This window comes from Eleutherodactylus coqui, chromosome 5, assembly GCF_035609145.1.
Source record: "Eleutherodactylus coqui strain aEleCoq1 chromosome 5, aEleCoq1.hap1, whole genome shotgun sequence".
Classification (NCBI taxonomy): domain Eukaryota; kingdom Metazoa; phylum Chordata; class Amphibia; order Anura; family Eleutherodactylidae; genus Eleutherodactylus; species Eleutherodactylus coqui.
The window spans coordinates 26,215,113-26,234,029 of record NC_089841.1 but is presented as its reverse complement, the minus strand read 5'-3'; the positions used below and the strand labels follow the sequence as shown (position 1 = coordinate 26,234,029).

At 46.8% G+C, this 18,917-nt stretch overlaps 2 protein-coding genes across 2 annotated transcripts in view; one reads left to right on the top strand and one right to left on the bottom strand.

Annotated features, from left to right (window-relative positions):
* LOC136627344 (zinc finger protein 345-like) overlaps positions 1–18,917 on the bottom strand; it is a 501,744-nt gene that overhangs the window by 320,628 nt on the left and 162,199 nt on the right. The window lies entirely within an intron of this gene.
* LSM4 (LSM4 homolog, U6 small nuclear RNA and mRNA degradation associated) lies at positions 137–17,280 on the top strand. Its single transcript, XM_066602367.1, has 5 exons — positions 137–288; positions 3,805–3,846; positions 7,098–7,196; positions 11,273–11,459; positions 13,592–17,280. The coding sequence occupies exons 1-5, from the start codon at positions 286–288 to the stop codon at positions 13,678–13,680; spliced, it is 420 nt and encodes a 139-aa protein (XP_066458464.1). The 5' UTR covers positions 137–285; the 3' UTR covers positions 13,681–17,280.

Sequence of the window (18,917 nt, the reverse complement as noted above, 5' to 3'; positions counted from 1 at the left end):
ACCATTTGAAAGAGACTGCCGTGCATGAAGAAGAGCGCTCGCTCCCGCGGCGGCCGTGCATGAAGGAGAGCGCTCGCTCGCGCGGCGGCCGTGCGCGACACGCCCCTTCTCTCACGTCCACTAATAAAATCCGGAAATGGTCACGTGCCGGTCACGTGATGGTGTGACATCAGCGCCTCCCAGCAGATAATACATTCTAGCCGCTTCCCTGCCGCCGGTGGGGTGTAGAAAACGCCGGTCGTATCAGAGCCGCCGCGGAAGTCATCGCCGTGGGACTGAGGGACAATGGTGAGGCCGCCATGTTTGTTACAAGGGACTTCACGGGGTTTAGAAAGACCCGGAGTGTAATGCGGTGTGAGCACGCGGAGATGGCGGGAATCCATTGCCGGAGTCGGCGGTGCTCTGTTACTCCTCCTGGCACTTGTGGAGAAGTGATGATGTTGTGGACTTCAGGGCTTGTTCACACTGGTGTAAGCGCATCCTGGCTGAACATATACGCTGCGTGTTTGTGATGGAGATGCGCCTCCGCCGGTGCGCACAATATACGGATATAGTCCCACTGACTGCGCATGCACGCAGGCGGTCTGCATCTGACGAGCGTGTTTACACGAGTCCATCGGTGTGTACGGAGCTGCGCTGCACGGTTTTTCTCACGCAGTTCCACATGTGAAATCACTGTCTTGTATTTGCCGCGTACGATGCGCACAACCGGGCGGCGAGGGCCCGCGACTACGCAAAAAGCACACGGCAGCGCTCCCTATTTTGGAGCATATTGGGGCCCTTTTACACACAGTGACGTGTTGGGCGCCGATGCCCCACGGCGGTTGTCACTAGTGGGCGGAGCTGGCGGGGTCATTCCTGCCGCCTCCGTTCACAGTAACCGCAGTCCACTTGTGTACACGGACGCTGCGGTCAGGCCGCTCTCACACAGCGTTGGTAAATGCCGCTTTTCCCGTGATTTTGGTCGGCGTTGTGGCACGCGGGTCGCGGGGTCTGACGGCTTCTTATCGCGCCCCCTCATTGTGACCGCTGATCCGGTGCGTTATAAAAGTCCGGCAATAGAGCAGGCAGCGCTTGAAGATTGTGGCGTTAAGGCCGACATGACGGAGCGCAGGTGTGCGAGGGCCCGCGGACGTCAATGAGAGCGCTGCGATTAGCGCGGCATTCACACCGCTGGTTAAGGTGCCGGTGGCCTTATGGGCGCAGAAGCTGAGCAATAAGCGAATGACTTCCCGTTGGGGTCCGGACGCGGCGTGCGGTTGCATTAACGGTTCATCAGCCCCAACGCACCCATGGAGGCGGGCGGGATTTACTGTATGCGGCAAATGCGCATGACAGTGACGCTGGTTACAGGCGGGGCGCGTGCGCCAAGTGAGCCGTTACACGTTAAAAAGATGCCTTGCAGAATTGCGCCCTTGTCAGCTCTGAGATTACCTTCACACGGCGAGCGCCACATCAGTCCAATACTGCGCCCGCCAACCCGCGTTTTACCCGCATACGCCCGGCGGAATCGCCTCCCGTCTCTTCTGTCACATTCTGACCCGAGTTTCTCTCATGATGGCGGATCGGATGCGTTTCCTATTACTTTAAACATCCCACGGCCTGCGAGGGGTTAAACCTCCCGATGACATCAGTAGGCGATGCGTTCCGAGGAACACCAAAAAGTACAACGTGCCACGATTTTTTTTCCTTCGCCACATCCTAGGGAGGGGCGGCGGCGCTCGTGTACGACTCCGTTTGAAGGAATGGAGTTAATATTTGCGCCAGTTTTGTGAGTCTCGCCACGCAGATCCTCAGCTGTGGTAACCGGCCGGAGGCCCGCTGTCCACGGGCGAGGGGGAATATCGCTAGCGGTATTCCGCCGCAGCGGAGAGACCTGACAGTTCTCAGTGGTGAACCTATATGACAGGCTCACCGCAGAGAATCGCAGCATGCCGCGGTTTGAGTCCCGCGAGCGGAGTATTCTTATGACTCTCCGCTCGTGGACATGGGGCCGCGCTTTCATTAGCAACGCGATAATCCGGCCGCGAGTAACGCAATGCGCTATCGTCCGTGGACAGGAGCCCTTAGTCATGTTCACACAGGCGAACAAATCGTGCAATTTTGCCGTGATGCGACAGCGTGAGACGCCGCGTGTTCGTGAAATCTGTGCTTTCCAATGCCTTCCTTCACAGTAATGATGTTTTCACGGATGCGATGCTGCGAGAGAAGATGGCGGCGCGTTCTGTATCTGAGTGATTTTTGCAGCCCGTGTTTCCCTCCTGGAGCCTCCTTGTTTAACGCATCGCACAAAGCAGCGCTTTTCATGCGATACGTTCCCTACTCGGAAAATAAGCCCTAGCTGCATTCCCTGGTGGGGGGGGAAAATGGTATACTTACCCAGCAGGCTCGGTCCGGGTCCTCCCGCTGCCCTCCGGAGCTCCGACGGGCATCCAGCAGGCCTCATTCGCCCACAGATGATCACTTCCTGGTTGCGGGATTCATAAAATCCCACTACCAGAAAGCGATGGGTCTGATTGGTTCATCGAGCGCTGCTCAACCAATCAGCAGGCAGCGTTTTGTGGGGACGGGACTTATGAAGAGGCAATGACTGGCCAATTCATAAATTTCACCTGCACAACGCGCTGCCTGTTGATTGGCTGAGTAGAGGTCAAAGAACCAATCAACAGGCAGCACTAATTAACGCCTTTAGGCGGGGTTCACACGGGGCAGAATTGATGTGGAATGTCCATGCAGACTTTCTGCACGGAAATTCCGCCCGCGGTTTTCATCCCGGGATTAGCCAGCGAAGCCGGGTATAAGAGCTAGTCTAACATAAATGTTAAAAATGTTGACGTATTTTTTTAATTTTTGATATTTAATAACATATTTGCTATGTATATGCAGAGTATTGATGGCTAATGGATGTAATTACTATGTATATGCAGAGTATTGATGGCTAATGGATGTAATTACTATGTATATGCAGAGTATTAATGGCTAATGGATGTAATTAGTATGTATATGCAGAGTATTGATGGCTAATGGATGTAATTACTATGTATATGCAGAGTATTGATGGCTAATGGATGTAATTAGTATGTATATGCAGAGTATTGATGGCTAATGGATGTAATTAGTATGTATATGCAGAGTATTGATGGCTAATGGATGTAATTACTATGTATATGCAGAGTATTGATGGCTAATGGATGTAATTACTATGTATATGCAGAGTATTGATGGCTAATGGATGTAATTAATTCTATCACATTGATGGAAGGGTACATTCACATGGAGCAGAATTGGTGCGAATTTTCTACAGTGGAAAATCCGCATCAGATTCTGCGCTCGGCCGCTCTGATTGGCTGTCAGTGATGATGTCATCGGGGCCTCAACCAGTTTAGGTTCTGATGGCGGCACCCAACAGCCTGTTTTCTGTGTTGTACTTGCGGAATCGCTGCTACATAGAGCCTAGGCAGGAGCAACACAAATTTCCCATCGGCTGTCGTGAAGGGGTTAATCATAAAAGGTGAGAAGGCACAATGAGGAGAAGGCGGGGTCCATGAGCGATAATAAAAGCTTTGGGGCATATTAGCTAAATGGTTGCATCTCTGCATTAGTTACTCGTTGGGTTCTGCTGGAAGAGGTTCGGCGCAGAACCGCCGTCCGTATCTAAACGATCAGCACAGTTTTCAGCACTAAAAAGTTAAGATTTTGTTATAAAAAGCAAAAAAAAAATACATAAGTCTTATGTGGAAACCGTTTCCTTGTCTTGACTTTTCTGACGTCTCCTGTTTCCCCCCCCCCCCTTTTTTTTCCCAGCTTCCTTTATCGTTATTGAAGACGGCCCAGAACCACCCTATGGTAAGTTCTCAGGGAGATTACATTTGTACAAGTTGCTGCTTGGTGGGGTTGGGATGACCCAGTACTGTGGTAGGGACCCACCATAAATCCTGCTGCAACTCCTTGATGGAATGCCATGAGCACATGGGACTCAGAGGCATCTGAGATGAGGCACAGTCTCTGCTCTGCATGCAGTTCAATTGTAAGTGGTGGTTAAGTTGTAAAATGTTGAATGCCGGTCGTTTTGGATTGCTCATCATTAGTACAGCGTTGGGGGTATGTTACTGGAGAACCAGGCCAGTCAGCTGTACTGTGGATGATGCACATGTAAACTGAATGGATTTCGGCTCTGTTCCAACTGCTGTGCTCAGGCTTAATATTGCAGGACAAGTGTCCATTCATTTCATTGGGAACTTGGCCTGCAATACCAAGCCTCACCACTGCAGTGGGAACAGAGCTGTCTGCTTCCTGCAGCAATGGCCATCTTGGCCCATGAAAACAGTTGATCGTTGGGTGTCCCTGGTGAAAGACCCCTTTCAATCTATTCTTGATGACCTATCCAGAGGATAGACTATCAATAGCTTACACCTGAACAACCCCTTTAATTAGCTGTTATAGCAAGGAATGTGAAGATCACGTGCTAACCTGTAACCTGGATGACCGGTGTATGGGGAGGGGAGTGACTTTGCAATAATTGTAAAAGTACATGAAAATTAAGAAAGATTCATGTAATGGTAAGAAAAAATAAATAAATGTCCGCCTCTCACAAATGGGTGTCCTCTCTAAGACCCTGTAATTTAACGGTGGAGTGCCACTATTGGAAGTTATCTCCTATCCTCATTTGAAGTGTACTGTTAAAGTCTGTACACAGACTGATCAGGTTCCAGTTGCAGCCCATAGAAGTCTATGGAGTCAGGGAGGAGGTAGCCGCTACAGGAGCGTGGGAGAGATAGACCCTCAGACATGGCTGCAGCTAAGTGTCTTATTCACATCTAAACTGCTCAGTCCTGCTGTACAATCTCCTCCATGCTGCAGCCAAACTCCCTGCTCCATAGACCTCTATAGACTTCTGCTGCAACAATTAACCACATTAGAGAGATTTTTCTTTAGACTTTATTGCAAAGTTGTTGTTTTTTTTGTATGCAAATGGGAGCTTTAATGAAATGTTTATTCTATGATGGAGCGTTCCATGTCCTACTAGTCTAACTGGAGAAACAGTATAATAGGGTGTTTTTTCTAGAAATCTCCCTAAAAGCTGCTTTGCTCTGGGCTATGTAATGTAAATAGGAATGATTTAAAGACCCAGTCACCAGTATAGCGCCTCTGCCCACCTAGAGTGACGTCTGACAACGGCATTATTACTGTAACTTGCCCAGTCTATGGTTTACAATAATTAGAGGGATTGTTGGGGACTAGAGATGAGCGAACGTACTCGTTTCGAGTAATTACTCAATCGAGCACCGCGAACAGGGGGGAGCCCTCTCTCTCTCCCTCTCCCCCCCCCCCCCCCCACTTACCCACGGCGCCCCCCGAATCTTTTCACCCGAGTACGAAAGTACTCGAAAATCGCGGCGCTCGGGCGAAAAAGGGGCGTGGCCAAGTAGGTTCGCTCATCTCTATTGGGGACCCATCGCTCGCAGCCCCACCAACCAGCTGATCTCCGGGGTCACTATGAGCGGAGTCACTTGGTAACGGCGCTCAAATACATTGTTTATCACAACCCCATAACTGTAATATACATACTGGTTGCATTAAAAGATGCACAGTTCTTAGTATATCGTTTGACAGTATATTGGCCCATCCACCAGCGTCCGGGTGACCATGCTTCCGGATGGGTCCCAACGCTAATACTGGGTAGCTCAATTATGACCTGGGAAAGATGGTTGCTACTTCTGCCTCCTGTCCCTTTAATTGGACTTTCTGCTTTTTCGCTGACCATAGCAGTGCTGGGAATCGGCTAATCGACAGGGATCTGAGCAGCGGATCCCGGGCGGTCCTCAATAGAAAAAGGTTAACAAAGTTCTGGAATACCTCTTTAACCCCTTCCCGCTCCAGGATGTACATTTACGGCCTGGAGCGTCGGGATATGTATGAAGAGAGGTCGTGGGGCGACCTCTTCATACAGGGCGAGCGTCAGCTGTTTTACAGCTGACACCCGCGGGCAATAGCCGCTATCGTCTGTTCGGCCGATCATAGTTATTAACCCTTTAAACGGACGGCCCCCCACGGTGAGATCGGGGGAGCCGTGCAGGTGTCATGGCAGCCAGGGGACTTCTAAAAGGCCCCAGGGCTGCCTTGGCAGACTACCTAACAAGCCGTCCCCGTGGGGTAGCTTGATAGACTGCCTGTCAAATTGCAGTATGACGTAATACTGTAGCATTACTTCATACTGCAGGAGCGATCAAAGCATCGTATGTTGTAGTCCCCCAGGGGCGCTTAAAAGAAAAGTAAAAAAAAAATCTATTAAATTTTTTTAATTGTGTTTTTTTTTTAAAAAAAAAGTAATTTTAAATCATCCCTCTTTTGTCACATCTGTAAGTAAAAAATCTAAGTAAGATAAAAATACATATCTGGTATCGCTGCGTCTGTAAAAGTCCGATTTATCAAAGTAGCACATTATTTTCCCCACACGGTGAACGTCCGAAAAAATAAATAAAGAACGCCAGAAATGCACTTTTTCAGTCACCCTGTCTCCCAGAAAAAAATGCAGTAAAAAGCGATCAAAAAGTCGTATGAATTCCCAATTGATACTAACGGAAATTACAGGACATCGCGCAAAAAAATGAGCCCTCGCTGAACTGTGTCAATGGAAAAATAAAGTTATTGTGCGCAGAAGATGGCGGCAGAAAATAATAAAAAAAAATTAAATGTCTTTGAAAATAAAAAATAGTACATTAAAAAAAAAACTATACAAGTTGGTATCGTAGTAATCGTACCGACTCATAGAATAAAGTTATCAGGTCGCTTTTGTTGCAGTTTGTGCGCCATAGAAACAAGACGCACTGAGAGATGGCGGAATGTCGTTTTTTTGTTGTTTTTTCTTTCATCTTCACTTGGAATTCTTTACAAGTTTTTCCGTACATTATATGGTACTTTAAATAGTACCATTGAAAACTACAACTCGTCCTGCAAAAAACAAGCGACGTAGATGGATAAATAAAGGAGTTACGATTTTTTTAAAGGGGAGAGGAAAAAACAAAAATTTTGGGGGGCTCTGCGTCATTAAGAGGTTAAAGAGGCACATATAGTAAATGATTTTCCCTTCTAATTAGTTGGTGGAATTAAAGAATGGTGAAACCTACAACGGGCACTTGGTGAGCTGTGACAATTGGATGAACATCAATCTCCGGGAGGTCATCTGCACGTCCAGGGTAAGTCCAGCTGCCGACAGGTTACAACATTCTCAGATTGTTCCCAACTTTTTCTTCCCTAGTTATTTAAAAAAAAAATGTATTTAACTGAGAGTTTGTGTTTGTGTGCGTCAGGCCTTAATTAATGATTATCTTCTATCTTTCTATTGCCCAATGCACACGGCCGGATTTGCATTCCGCAGCATTGGAGATTTTCTCCCCCGCTCGTGAGCATGCTGTATTTTGAGCCGGATTACAGTTGGGCAGCTTCCATTGAAGGCAATGGAAGCTGTCTGTCCCACAGCCCTTCCACAATAATTATTGCGGGAAGGCTGCGTGATCTGGGTTGTCACCTAGCAACGGCACAGCCACCTTTGTACTGCGCTAGTCGGCACATCCACACTAGAGACAAAAAGCATCCGGATAGATTTGCAGGGCACATGGGCCGGGCACCGGGTCTGAATCCAACCCAGTGTATTCGGCCTAAGGGCAATTAGAATTGAATGTACTCCTGTCCACTGGCGTTTTGCGTTGCGTTGCGTTTTTTAACATAGGAACTGTCAGTTGCATATGTGTCCTTATTTTTCTCCTAATGCACCCATGAAAGTTAATGGAAAAGCCGCGAAAACGCGGGAAAAACGCGGCGTTTTTCACGCACGAAAATCGCAAACGCCAGTGGGTGGGCGCCCTAAGGCTTCATGTCCACTCGCCCGCACTGATTCCACTGCTGAATCCCGCAGCGGAATCCAGCCATGTCCGTGTAAGGAGAATTTGTCTTCTCCTTGGTAAACAAATCCATCTCAGATCTCGTGTTGAAGTATTGGGCCCCTAGGAGAAATGCAAATCACACCAGCCTGTTGCGGTATCAAATGATTTCTAATGTATTCAAAGTTGCATGTAGTTTATATATCATAAATGACATCACAGGAAAAGTACATACCTCCAAAACGACTAAGAATACATGATGGCTTACCACTAAAATGATTAACATGTTACACCTTGTAAGGTGTAACTATATCATACAATGAAACTGTTATGTCAGTGGGAAGGAATGCGAGGGGGGCGGTCTGAGGGACTCTCTCTGTTCTATACACTCACTGGTATATAGAAATTGGTTACATTTAACCCCTTCACTACTTGTATTAGCAGGATGCTATATCTTCCTAGTCTAAAATCTAATAGTAAAAAACAACTAACTGATATATCGTTCTACAATTTTCTTAACAGCCTGCGGATGCGCAGTGTTTTTTTATTATTTTTTTTTAAATCTCCTGTTGCCCGCTGAACTGCAGCATATCTGCAGTTATAGCTGCGGATCGGCCGGCTTCCATTAACTTCAATAGAAGCCGCCTGCGCGGGATCCGCACGCTGGGTAAAAAAATCCCATCCACATGCCTTACACTGCTTTGCAGGCGTCCATGGGCGGCTTGATTCGCGGATCTCCCGCGTGGGTGCCGCAAATCAAATTCGCCGGTGGACATTCGGCCTAAAGCTATCAGTTGATGTTTTTAAAAGTTCATTTTGCAAAAAAAAAAATATATAATAAATTCTGAGATTCTTGTGTGTTGTAGTTCTGTCTGTCCAAAACAATTTCTTTATTCTATTCCGATCCAGTATTGTATTTAGCACTCGAGGCCAAAGGAATAAAGAAATTGTTCTGGATAAACAGAACTAAAAACACACAAGAATCTCAAGACTGTCTTAAAAACCCCCAAAATATTTCTGATTTTTGAAGTGCATTGAAGTTTTGTTCCCATCCGGCCGCTCATATAGAAATAACTGGAAATAGCTGGGCTTAGCAGGGTGTCTCTATTAGTTTGTGTATAAAACAATAAACCTTTGAGTGTGTTGAGTTCCACGAGGGTGAACATTTGCCATGGAATTTATTTAATTTCTTTGGTTTAACCCCTTGAGTGGTGGGTTTCCTACCACCCTGTCGTGCCCACCAGGGCAGGTTTTTTAAAATGGTCTAATCATTGAATTTCAACTATTTTGCAGTTGCGTCTCAAGAGCCATAACTTTTTCATTTTTCCATTGACATGGCCATATGAGGGCTTGTTTTTTGCGGGACAAGTTGTGATTTTTTAAACAGGAGAGAGGAAAAAAGAAAAAAAGGGGCCATGTCATTAAGGGGTTAAATAATGCATTAACTTCCTTCTCTGGGTCATTATGACGCACGGATACCACATGTGTGATTGTATTTTTGATTTTTTACAAAGTAAAGGGAGACAAGTGTTTTTTTTAATTTTTTAAATAATTTTTTTACTTTTTTATTTTTTTTTATTTTTTGTCCCTTTAGGGGACTTCCACAGGGACCCATCAGGACCCCTGATCACATTCCGGGGGTCCGATGGTGACAGCCCTTTACATGCTGCAGTGACAGCCCTTTACATGCTGCAGTCACATAGACTGCAGCATGTAAAGGGTTAACACAGCAGAGATCGGAGGTTTTCTCTGATCTCTGCTGTAAGAGCTAGTACCTAGCTGTCCTCTGGCAGCTAACAACCAGCTCTCCCTGCCACAGAGACCATCGGCTTGCTTCTGACAAGCCGATGGTCTCTATGGCAACCTGTAAACAAACCAGTGCAGGAGATTGCCGGCATGTCGGCAATATCTCCTGCTGGTTTTTCAAAGCCCTTGCTTTGTTCTCTGTGGGTCTGTGCAGGCAGAGCACACTGTCACAGCTTGTGGCATTGTGCTCTGCAGCTCCCATAGTGATACATAGCCCGGAAATCTTCCGGGCTATGTTGCTATGATCAGTGGAGCTCGTCCCCGGAAATTTTCTGGGCGTGCCACTCAAGGGGTTAAACCTGTATGAACCCCGCTGAAGCTGCCCCTGGTTGCCAACACCTCCCTCCATTCACAACTCCATGTTAACCACCACTGAGAGCAGTGAAGCGGCTTTAATCGCTACAACATGCTTACCAATGCTGTCCTTCAGATCTGACAGTGGTTCACGTCTGTCGTGGTAGACCGGGTCCGCTGCAGCGCCACCTACCTGTGCCTTTTTATTAAAAAGCTTTTCTTTCTTTTTTCCCCCCATAAATTGCTAGTGGATTGTCTAAATTGGCCATTCTCCAAAATTTTTTTCGACTCATTTGGAGCGGCAGAAAACTCTCCTGAGCCCTCTGAGTTGGGGGAAGTTTAATTATGCTAACTATATTAAATATGTAAATTATGGTTAGCGAAATTAAACTTCCCCCAAAGTGGAGGATTATGTGTTTCTAATAAGGTGACGATTTAGGATACAGTTTTAAGTGTGTTTAAGGGGCATTTAAAGGGTTAACAGCCGTAATCAGTTGTCAAAGATGGCTAAAACCCACCATGTATGCAGCGGAATTAGCCCCCGATCTCGTTCAACATGTACCCAGGGTGTAACTATCTGTCGTGTCTCTAATATGGCAACCATTCAGGGTACAGGTTTTTTTGTTTGTTTTTTTTCTTCTTTTATATCCCTTAACCCATTAAGGGAAAAAAAACTGCCTCTACCTTCTACTCTGGGTCCTTGGCTGTGTCTGATAGCCGAGGACCTGAGCTGCTCCTGTGTGATCATATGGGCTCTAATCTCATGCCATACTTCTGCTATCGGCCAGATATTTACCACGCTTGGTCTTTAAAGGGTTAATGCACTCATATTTTCTTTGCTCTAGCTTTTTATCCACTGCTGTAGCTGTCTGAGGGCTCGTTGTAGGTTAGAAGGTACAGGAAAACCTTGATGTATAATGGGGTTAGTGACACTAAACTTCCCCACCTTGTATATAATCACCTGCAGCATCGTGGCCCCTTGGAAAAATATGGAAGTAAATCCATATGCAGATATTAGCGTGGCTATTTGTCTATAGCAACTGAAGGGCACCTTCTGTTCTCGTGGCGGGTCGGCCATTCGGGACCCCAGAACACTGATTGTCGCTGTTAAGCCTTTAAATGCCCCAATCAGTTGTGAAAGATGGCTGCAACCCCACCCCCCACCCCTGTGGATGCAGAGGGATCATCTCACGATCTCGCTCCACACAAGTTGCATGTGCCCAGGATTTCCTGGGGCATGAAGGGGTTAAACTATGTAATTTTTCTAAAATTCTGTCCTCTTTTTTTAACAGGACGGTGATAAATTCTGGAGGATGCCGGAGTGCTACATCCGCGGCAGCACCATTAAATACCTGCGAATACCTGATGAAATTATTGATATGGTGAAAGAGGAGGTGATGTCAAAAGGCCGCGGCCGCGGGGCTCTGCAGCAGCAGAAGCAGATGAAGGGCCGCGGAGCCGGTGGAGTCGGGAGAGGAGGTAACCGCGCCGCTGTTTACTGTGTATGTTATACCTGCTGTTCCGCCTCTAAGAACCGAACTCGTTGGTAGAGATGAGCGAGCACGCTCGGTTAAGGCAACTAATACTCAAGCGAGCGTGGGCTTTTTTCGAGTAACTGCCTACTCGTCCGAAAAGATTGGTGAGGCGGCGGGTGAGAGAGATCTCCGCTCATCCCCGCCGCCCCTTGAATCTTTTCGGACGAGTAGGCAGTTACTCGAAAAAAAACCCATTCTCGGTCGAGTATAAGTTGCCTTAACCGAGCGTGCTCGCTCATCTCTGGTTGTCCTCGGCTTCCCTTGGTTCTGTTTAATCTCCTGCCATACCGGGTGATTGTGCCGTGAGGAGTCGCTTCTGGCTTTTTATTGCGCATCATTTTTTGGCTTAATCCAGAATCACAGGAAACCTGAGATTCCAGTATAAAGTTTAACCCTTTAAGGACATGCCTTTTTTTTAATTTTATTTTCAACCCCACCTCCCATTTACAAAATCATAACTCTTATTTATGACGTCGCTGTCTGAGGGCTTGTTTTTTGCGGGACAAGTTGTATTTTTCAATAGTGCTATTTAATGTACCATATAATGTACTGAAACTTTTAAAAACTTAGCTCAATGAGCCAATCTCAGCCAATCAATGATGTCATTTATTAAAAGGCTGTGATTGGCTCAAGTGCTAGGTGTGATTGGCTCAGGACCATGGTCCTGAGCTAATCCCAGCATTCTCTTAGCGGAGGTGGGGTATTCCACCAGTATTATAGAGCATGCTCTGTCAGCGCTGAGGGCAACCGGAAGACTGCCAGAGTGCCTGTAGAGCAGCGAGAGGGACTGGGACGCCGCCTGCTAGGTAAGTATTAAGACACTCCCGAAAATAAGACCCTGTGCCACTTTTGGGGCAAAAATTAATATGACAGTGTCTTATATGGGGGGGAAACATGATAATTACATTATACAGTGATCTAACAGGCAATCTATCAAGTAACGCCACAGACACGGCTCCATGCTGCCATGGCAATTGCACAGTAACCCACGGGAGGCAGTGCGGAACCCATGAACATTGATCAGGGCATTTAAATGCCACTGCCAGAATTGGCGGCATTTAAAGGTTCAACAGCTCTGATCAGCGGCATGGCTTATAGCACAACAATCGCAAAGCACACACTTGCGATGTGTTTTTAACATTATAAAGTCCCATTGACATTCGCGTTAAAAGCAGCGATATCGCAGTGTTAATGCAAGCGGGTGGCAGCCCAGGCGGTGATGCAGTTGGATTTTTATTTACGTTTTTCCATACAGCGTTGGGCCACCTTTGGCCTTAATGCCTGTAGTAACCCTCCATGGCCGCTTTCCACCAAATTGTGATAGTGTGAAGGTATTTGTCTCCATTCCTCGAGTAGAGCTTCAGATAGTGATGCGGGGGATGGGTGAGTTGGATATACACAGATACGGTGTTCTGGTTCGTTCCAGAGATGCTCGATGGGATTCAGATCCGGGCTCTGGGCTGGCCAATGGGGTTTGCAGACGCTCTCACAGGGTAGGATTGTCTGGAATGTCTCTAACTAATGATCCTAGTTCTTCCCAGCACACCACCTTCTTCCCTCCCCTCCCCCCCACATAACAGAACCTCCTCCAAACTTCATCAGTCATGCCCAGGTGCGGCCATCTGATTGGATGATGGTGTCCTGTGACTCTGCCATCCACAGTACTTCTTACTCTTCTAATTTCTTATAATTTTTTGAGATCTCCCTTATTCATCCATGGACGTCGCTGTCTGAGGGCTCGTTCTTTGTGCGCCGACTTGTATTCTTCAATGCTAATATTAAATGTACGGACACGCTGTCAAACAGCTGGCACTCTCCATGTGTGGAGCGGGACTGACTCAGATTCTGCTGCCCACCCAGGATGGCGATGTACGCCCCGGGGCATGAAGGCGCTATAACTCCATCAGTGCTGAGGATATGATGTGTTGTGTGAGTGACTGGTGTATTGTCCATAACTCCTCTATTATCTGGTTGACTCCTCAGTCTTTAGTCTCTGCGCTGGGCGACGTGTTGCCGCGGGCTCTGCACTCGGTGCCCATTACTTTCCACGTTCTTTACTTTGTTAATGTTTTTCAGGTGTCTTCGGAGGGCGAGGCAGAGGAATGCCAGGTGGAGGCCGAGGGGGTCAAGATAAAAAACCAGGACGACAAGCTGGAAAGCAGTGAATGGATGTTACGTTTTTGTTTTTTTCTTTTTGTAAATGTCTGTGAAGCTCACATTGCCAAAATATGTGAGGTCTCAAATCTGATAACCTGTTTAGAATACTCCCTGGCCCCGTCACAATTTGGACTCTTTAAGGCCTCATGTCCACGGGCGGATCGGTTTCTGTATGCGGGAACCCGCAGAGTAATTTGACCCTGCCCATGGCTGAGGACACGGCGGGTTCTCTATTTGCCCATCCGGGTCTTCAATTTCTCCTCTATAGATGTGCCGGAGCGCCCCCACACACGCGCAGTGGAGATTTGTTATTTTTTAAAATCTTCTACTTTCCCGCGGAGTCTGTGGCCCGTTCGCCATTTAGTTGTGGAAGCCATCCATGCGGGCTCCACAGCAAAATAGAGCGAGCTGTGACTTGTTTCCCAGACCAGAAGATCCGTGAAACAAGTCTGCATGCTTTATTTGAGCTGCGGACGCCCGTGTCTCCCTATGGGCCGCTTGAGTTGCGGCTTGTCCCTGCGGGTGCCCCATGGAACTAATGTGTCTTGGAGATTAGTAATTACTTTGGTAAATGACAGGTCTCCGAAACAGATTGATGCAAACTGCTGTGACCCAACAGAGAATCTGGGCTGAAATGTGTGGCTTGGCGTAAACACACTTGGGCTCATTCACATGGGTGGATGCAGTTCCGATCTGTGATGTATACAGCACTCTCATGGTCCAAAACTGTGCATATTTGGATCTGGTGTGTGTGGGTTGTTTTTTTTTTCACGCACCCAAAAAACCTGCAAGAAGGCTACATAACTTTCCCTTGCCGTCATCGGTAAACCGCATATTTATGTAATCCCATTGACTTTAACGGACAGCTTTGGACCAAAATTGCACATGCTGCATTCCCCCCCCCCCCTCCTCTTCATGCACAAGAAAAATGCATATCAGACTACCCCAACGCAAATCAACGGGGTTAAAAAAAAATAAATAAAAAGTTTTATATATATATATAATTTTATATTCGCACAATACAGAGTGCAAATACACCCCTGTGAATGAGCCCTTTAAGAGATTCTGTCACCATTTTCATGGAGTTTGACTCTGATCATGCCAGCCTCTCCTTGCCAACAACATGCACAGTGACCGCTTTCTCCCTGCACAGAAAAGAGGGGAGAGCTGTCCATCTGCAGGATGCGGGCAGGAGAAAAGCCAGCGTGGCCCCCTCCGTGACTCGGACAAGAATCCCTTTTAGCAGTGTGTATCCAGATCTGAGGCCCTCTTTAAAGGGAACCTGTCATTTCCAATCAGCACTATTATGGGAAAGCGCACACGGTGATCTGAAGAGAGTCAGATTTTCAGACTTTCTGCGGACTTCGTTATGGTGACACTGTGGGAGCAGGTGAGTGTTTATAAAAAAAAAATAATGTAATCCGCCGGCTCCCCGTCACCTCCCAGAGCAGCGGTATAACTTATGGTGCTGTGCCGGGTTACAGGTTCCCCTTAAACGGTTGTGCCGCAACCAAAGAAGCTTTTAAACAATAGATTATAGAAAATTACGCAATTACCCAATTTGATGTTTGAAAATAATTATAATGTTGCTGTGCTTAGTTATTAGAATAGACTTGAGTCTTATATGAGAGTCTGCACTGCCCCCTAGCTGTGGGATGAGCATGTGCAGTTTGTTTGGAAGCTGCTGCATCCTCAGTCATTACACTGTCGCACTGATCCCACTGGGATTCCCAAAGGGGAGATATTAATATACTGCAGTAATGACGCCAGAAAGGAAGTCTGAGATAGAGAGACCACGCAGCTGCAGCAGGTCCTCATGGTGAAACCCTCTGTCTCCACAACCGGACAAGACCGCACATCACTGGAGGGATTTACTGAGGGCACTCCGATTACAGATCAGAAGTCTGGGTAGATGACGGTACTATAAGTATACTTTCCCCTTAACGGCCGATGGAATCCAGCGCTGCAGCCCCGCTGTGGTCCCGGTGATCGTTGTAACAGATGATATTGCAGTAAAGCAAGTGAGCGCTGCGGCTGACGAGAGGCTGCAGGATCACCTCTTGTTCTTCCAACATCGGTACTCTCATCCTGAGAACCATCATACCAAGAACTTAGCGGTCACATCTGTCACAGCACTCGCTAGACCACAGTGGGCCGCAGCGCTGGATCTCCGAGGCCAGGGATCGGTAAGTATAGGTCACTTTATTTTAATGCAGGGGGTCCTATTGAAGCGGGGTGCTGCAGTAATCTGACAAACCCCTTAATACTTGTATTCTGATTTTTTTTTTTTTTTGTGAATATTTTTGAGCAGTATGTCGTAGAGAGCCGAACTGAAACCTGGTCTGAAGCCTTCCGACGCGCCTCATTTACCCATGTGGCAAACTTGGTGCAGATGGGCCAGTATTTCGCCGTTCTTAAAGAACAGCCTAGATAGATCTCACAACAGTAACAAATTATTATTTAAAAAAGCAAGTTGTGGAATTGCGTAATTTTCCTTGTTCTGTTATTTAAGAGGTAATTCTATTTTTTTAAATGCAAGTGTGAACATTAAAAACAAAAGCCAGTTCTGAGGTCGTAAATGGCCTTCTAATGCAGCACAGTGCACTTATCTAAAGCAAAGAAAGCCTAATTTCAATGATTGGCCCCAGCAGTTTGTACCAAAAGTAAAAATTGTTGCATTGTTCTGACATTTTACTCAGTTAGAATACATCTTTCAGGGCAGTTTTTAAAGGGGTTCACCAGTTGTAAACTATTGATAGATTATCCTCAGGATTGAGCATCTAATAGTAGATCAGTGGGGGTCTGCAACCTGGAATTCTGGCTGATCAGCTGTTCGCCTACCAGTGTGTTCATACACTGAGGGCATTTCTGCAGGAAGCGGATGGCTCCGTTCCCACTGCAGTGGTCAGGCTTGGTATTACAGGCAAGGTTCCCATTCACTTTAGTGGTAACACTGCCTGCAATACCAAGCCTGGCCACTGTAGTGAGAACAGAGCTATCTGCTTCCTGCACAAAGAAGCTCGGTGTACAAGCACACCAGCTGATTGACAGGGTTCCTGAGCAACGAACCCCTGCAGATCTACTATTTGTGACACATCCTGTGAAAAGGCCATCAATAGTTGACTATTGATGGCCTTTTCACAGAGCAGATTTCTCTACTTGTCTAGTTAGGAATGTTCTAAACAAATAGATGGAGTTCCTCAGTTGCATCAGCTATGTGCTCCAATGTTTTGGAGTAGTCATGGCAACAGTTGCGGGTATTTTTTTTCCCCTTCATACTCTATAAAGAAAATGTCATTGTTAACCCTTAAAGGGGCGCGTGTAAAACTTTGGTCCCCGGTGGCCGAGTGCAGCAGTTACTTTGTCAGCTGTTTTTTTTCTTTGAGATGTTAAAAGCTGAACATCCGCGTGTACTTAGTGCTTCACTGACCTGAAGGTTCATGCGCTGGGGGTGTACAGCCGGGCGGCTGTGTAAACTTATAGTTATGTTCAAAATCATGTGTCTGGTTAAAATTGTTTTTGTAATGCGGCCGAGACCCGAATAAAGGGGTTAATCACACGTAACAGGTTTTGTAATCAGAATGTGATAATAAATGCCTTGGAAACTATCTACATGTCTGACTTATGTTTGCTGTAGCTGTCACTGCTGTGGTTGGGTCAGGGGTGCCCCAAGCCTCTAGACTCACTGAGGCGAAGTATTGAACGGGCCCCGTCTCTTCCTCACATATAAACTCCTTTTACAGGCATTGAAAGCACCAAAACAAAAGGTACCCAAGACACTTAAACCATTGAGACTTGTCTGATGTGGCATGTTAATGGTGGCCCCAATAGTATGTGTTCCTGTTGGTGGCCCCAGTAGTGGTGGTTCCCAATAGTTCTGGAAGTGACACTGTTGGTGGCCCCCAATTGTTCTGGTAGTAGTAGTAGTGGCCCCAGTAGTAATAGTGATCTCCAGCCAGGCAGCAACCAGTCTAGCATTTAACTCACTGTGTAGGTCCGGTAGCGGTGGGGACGGACGCCGCTGTGGTCAGTGTGCCCTATGACCTCGCTGTCTGGTGGTTTGCGCTGCATACAGGGTTCGCATCTGTGCTGGAACACAGATTCAAGGGGAGAGGGCAGCGGTCACACTCTGATTGCAGTGTCACAAGACGAGCTACAGACCAAGTAAGATAAATGGGTGCTGGATGACTTGCAGGTGCCATTTATTTTTCTATGCCTCCAGTGAACTAGGGAAAGCCCTTTGTGTAGAACCCATTAAGACCAACCGCCTACAACCTTCAAACTCGGGTAAGTTCTTAATTGTAACTTGTCAGATGTCAGGTGAGCCAAGAGGTTTATACATAAGTGGTAACTTGGAAGAGGCGGTCCGGCACAATAGTCCATATCAGGGTGCGAACATTTACATTCAATCACCACAGAAAGTGAAAATATAAATCTGAGATCGGGCAGATATGGTCAGTACAAATACATAAGATCAGACTTAGAATTCACGGCTAACGGAACCCGGGCACACAACTCCATAATCCAGGAAACTCATGTACCAAAACTACATCAAGAAGGAAGAAAACAATCGTGTGCCTCTAGTAGTGACCTACAATCTGCAGTTTGAAGTACTAAGGAAAACCACAAAGAAACCCCTTCATACCTACACAAGGATGACCGTCTGAAAACCATATTCCTGGACCCTCCCCTTCTGTTACAAGCACCTCCAAATTTGAGGAACCTTGTAATCAGGAGTGCATTACCCTCCGACACACAAAAAGGAACTTATCCGTGTAATGTAAGGAGCTGCAAGACCTGCTCACACGTACGGACCACGGACAGGATACGGATCCCCAATACACAGCAGGACTATAAGATCCCAGGGACATTACCATGTTCCTCGTCCAATGATGTGTACCTGATCATGCGCCGTAAATGTCCTATTGGGGGTCTTTATGTTGGAGAAACAGAACAGAAACGGAAAGCGAGGATGAGATCTCATCGCCACACAATCAAAGAAAGACTGAATTACCAGCGGCCGAGCGGTTTTCTAGTCATGGACACAACATAGAACATATAGAAGTTACGATATGAAAAGGCAACTTTAGGGGCGGAGCCTAGTGGAGCATGTGAGTGGCCGTGTTTGAGCTGAGCCCCTGCTAGGATTCTGCATACTGGGACATATTCGCTACAGAGACTAGGGAAGGCCAGGAGATACTGGAGGGACTGTAAATCAAGATGGTGATGGCAGAGAGGGAGAGGA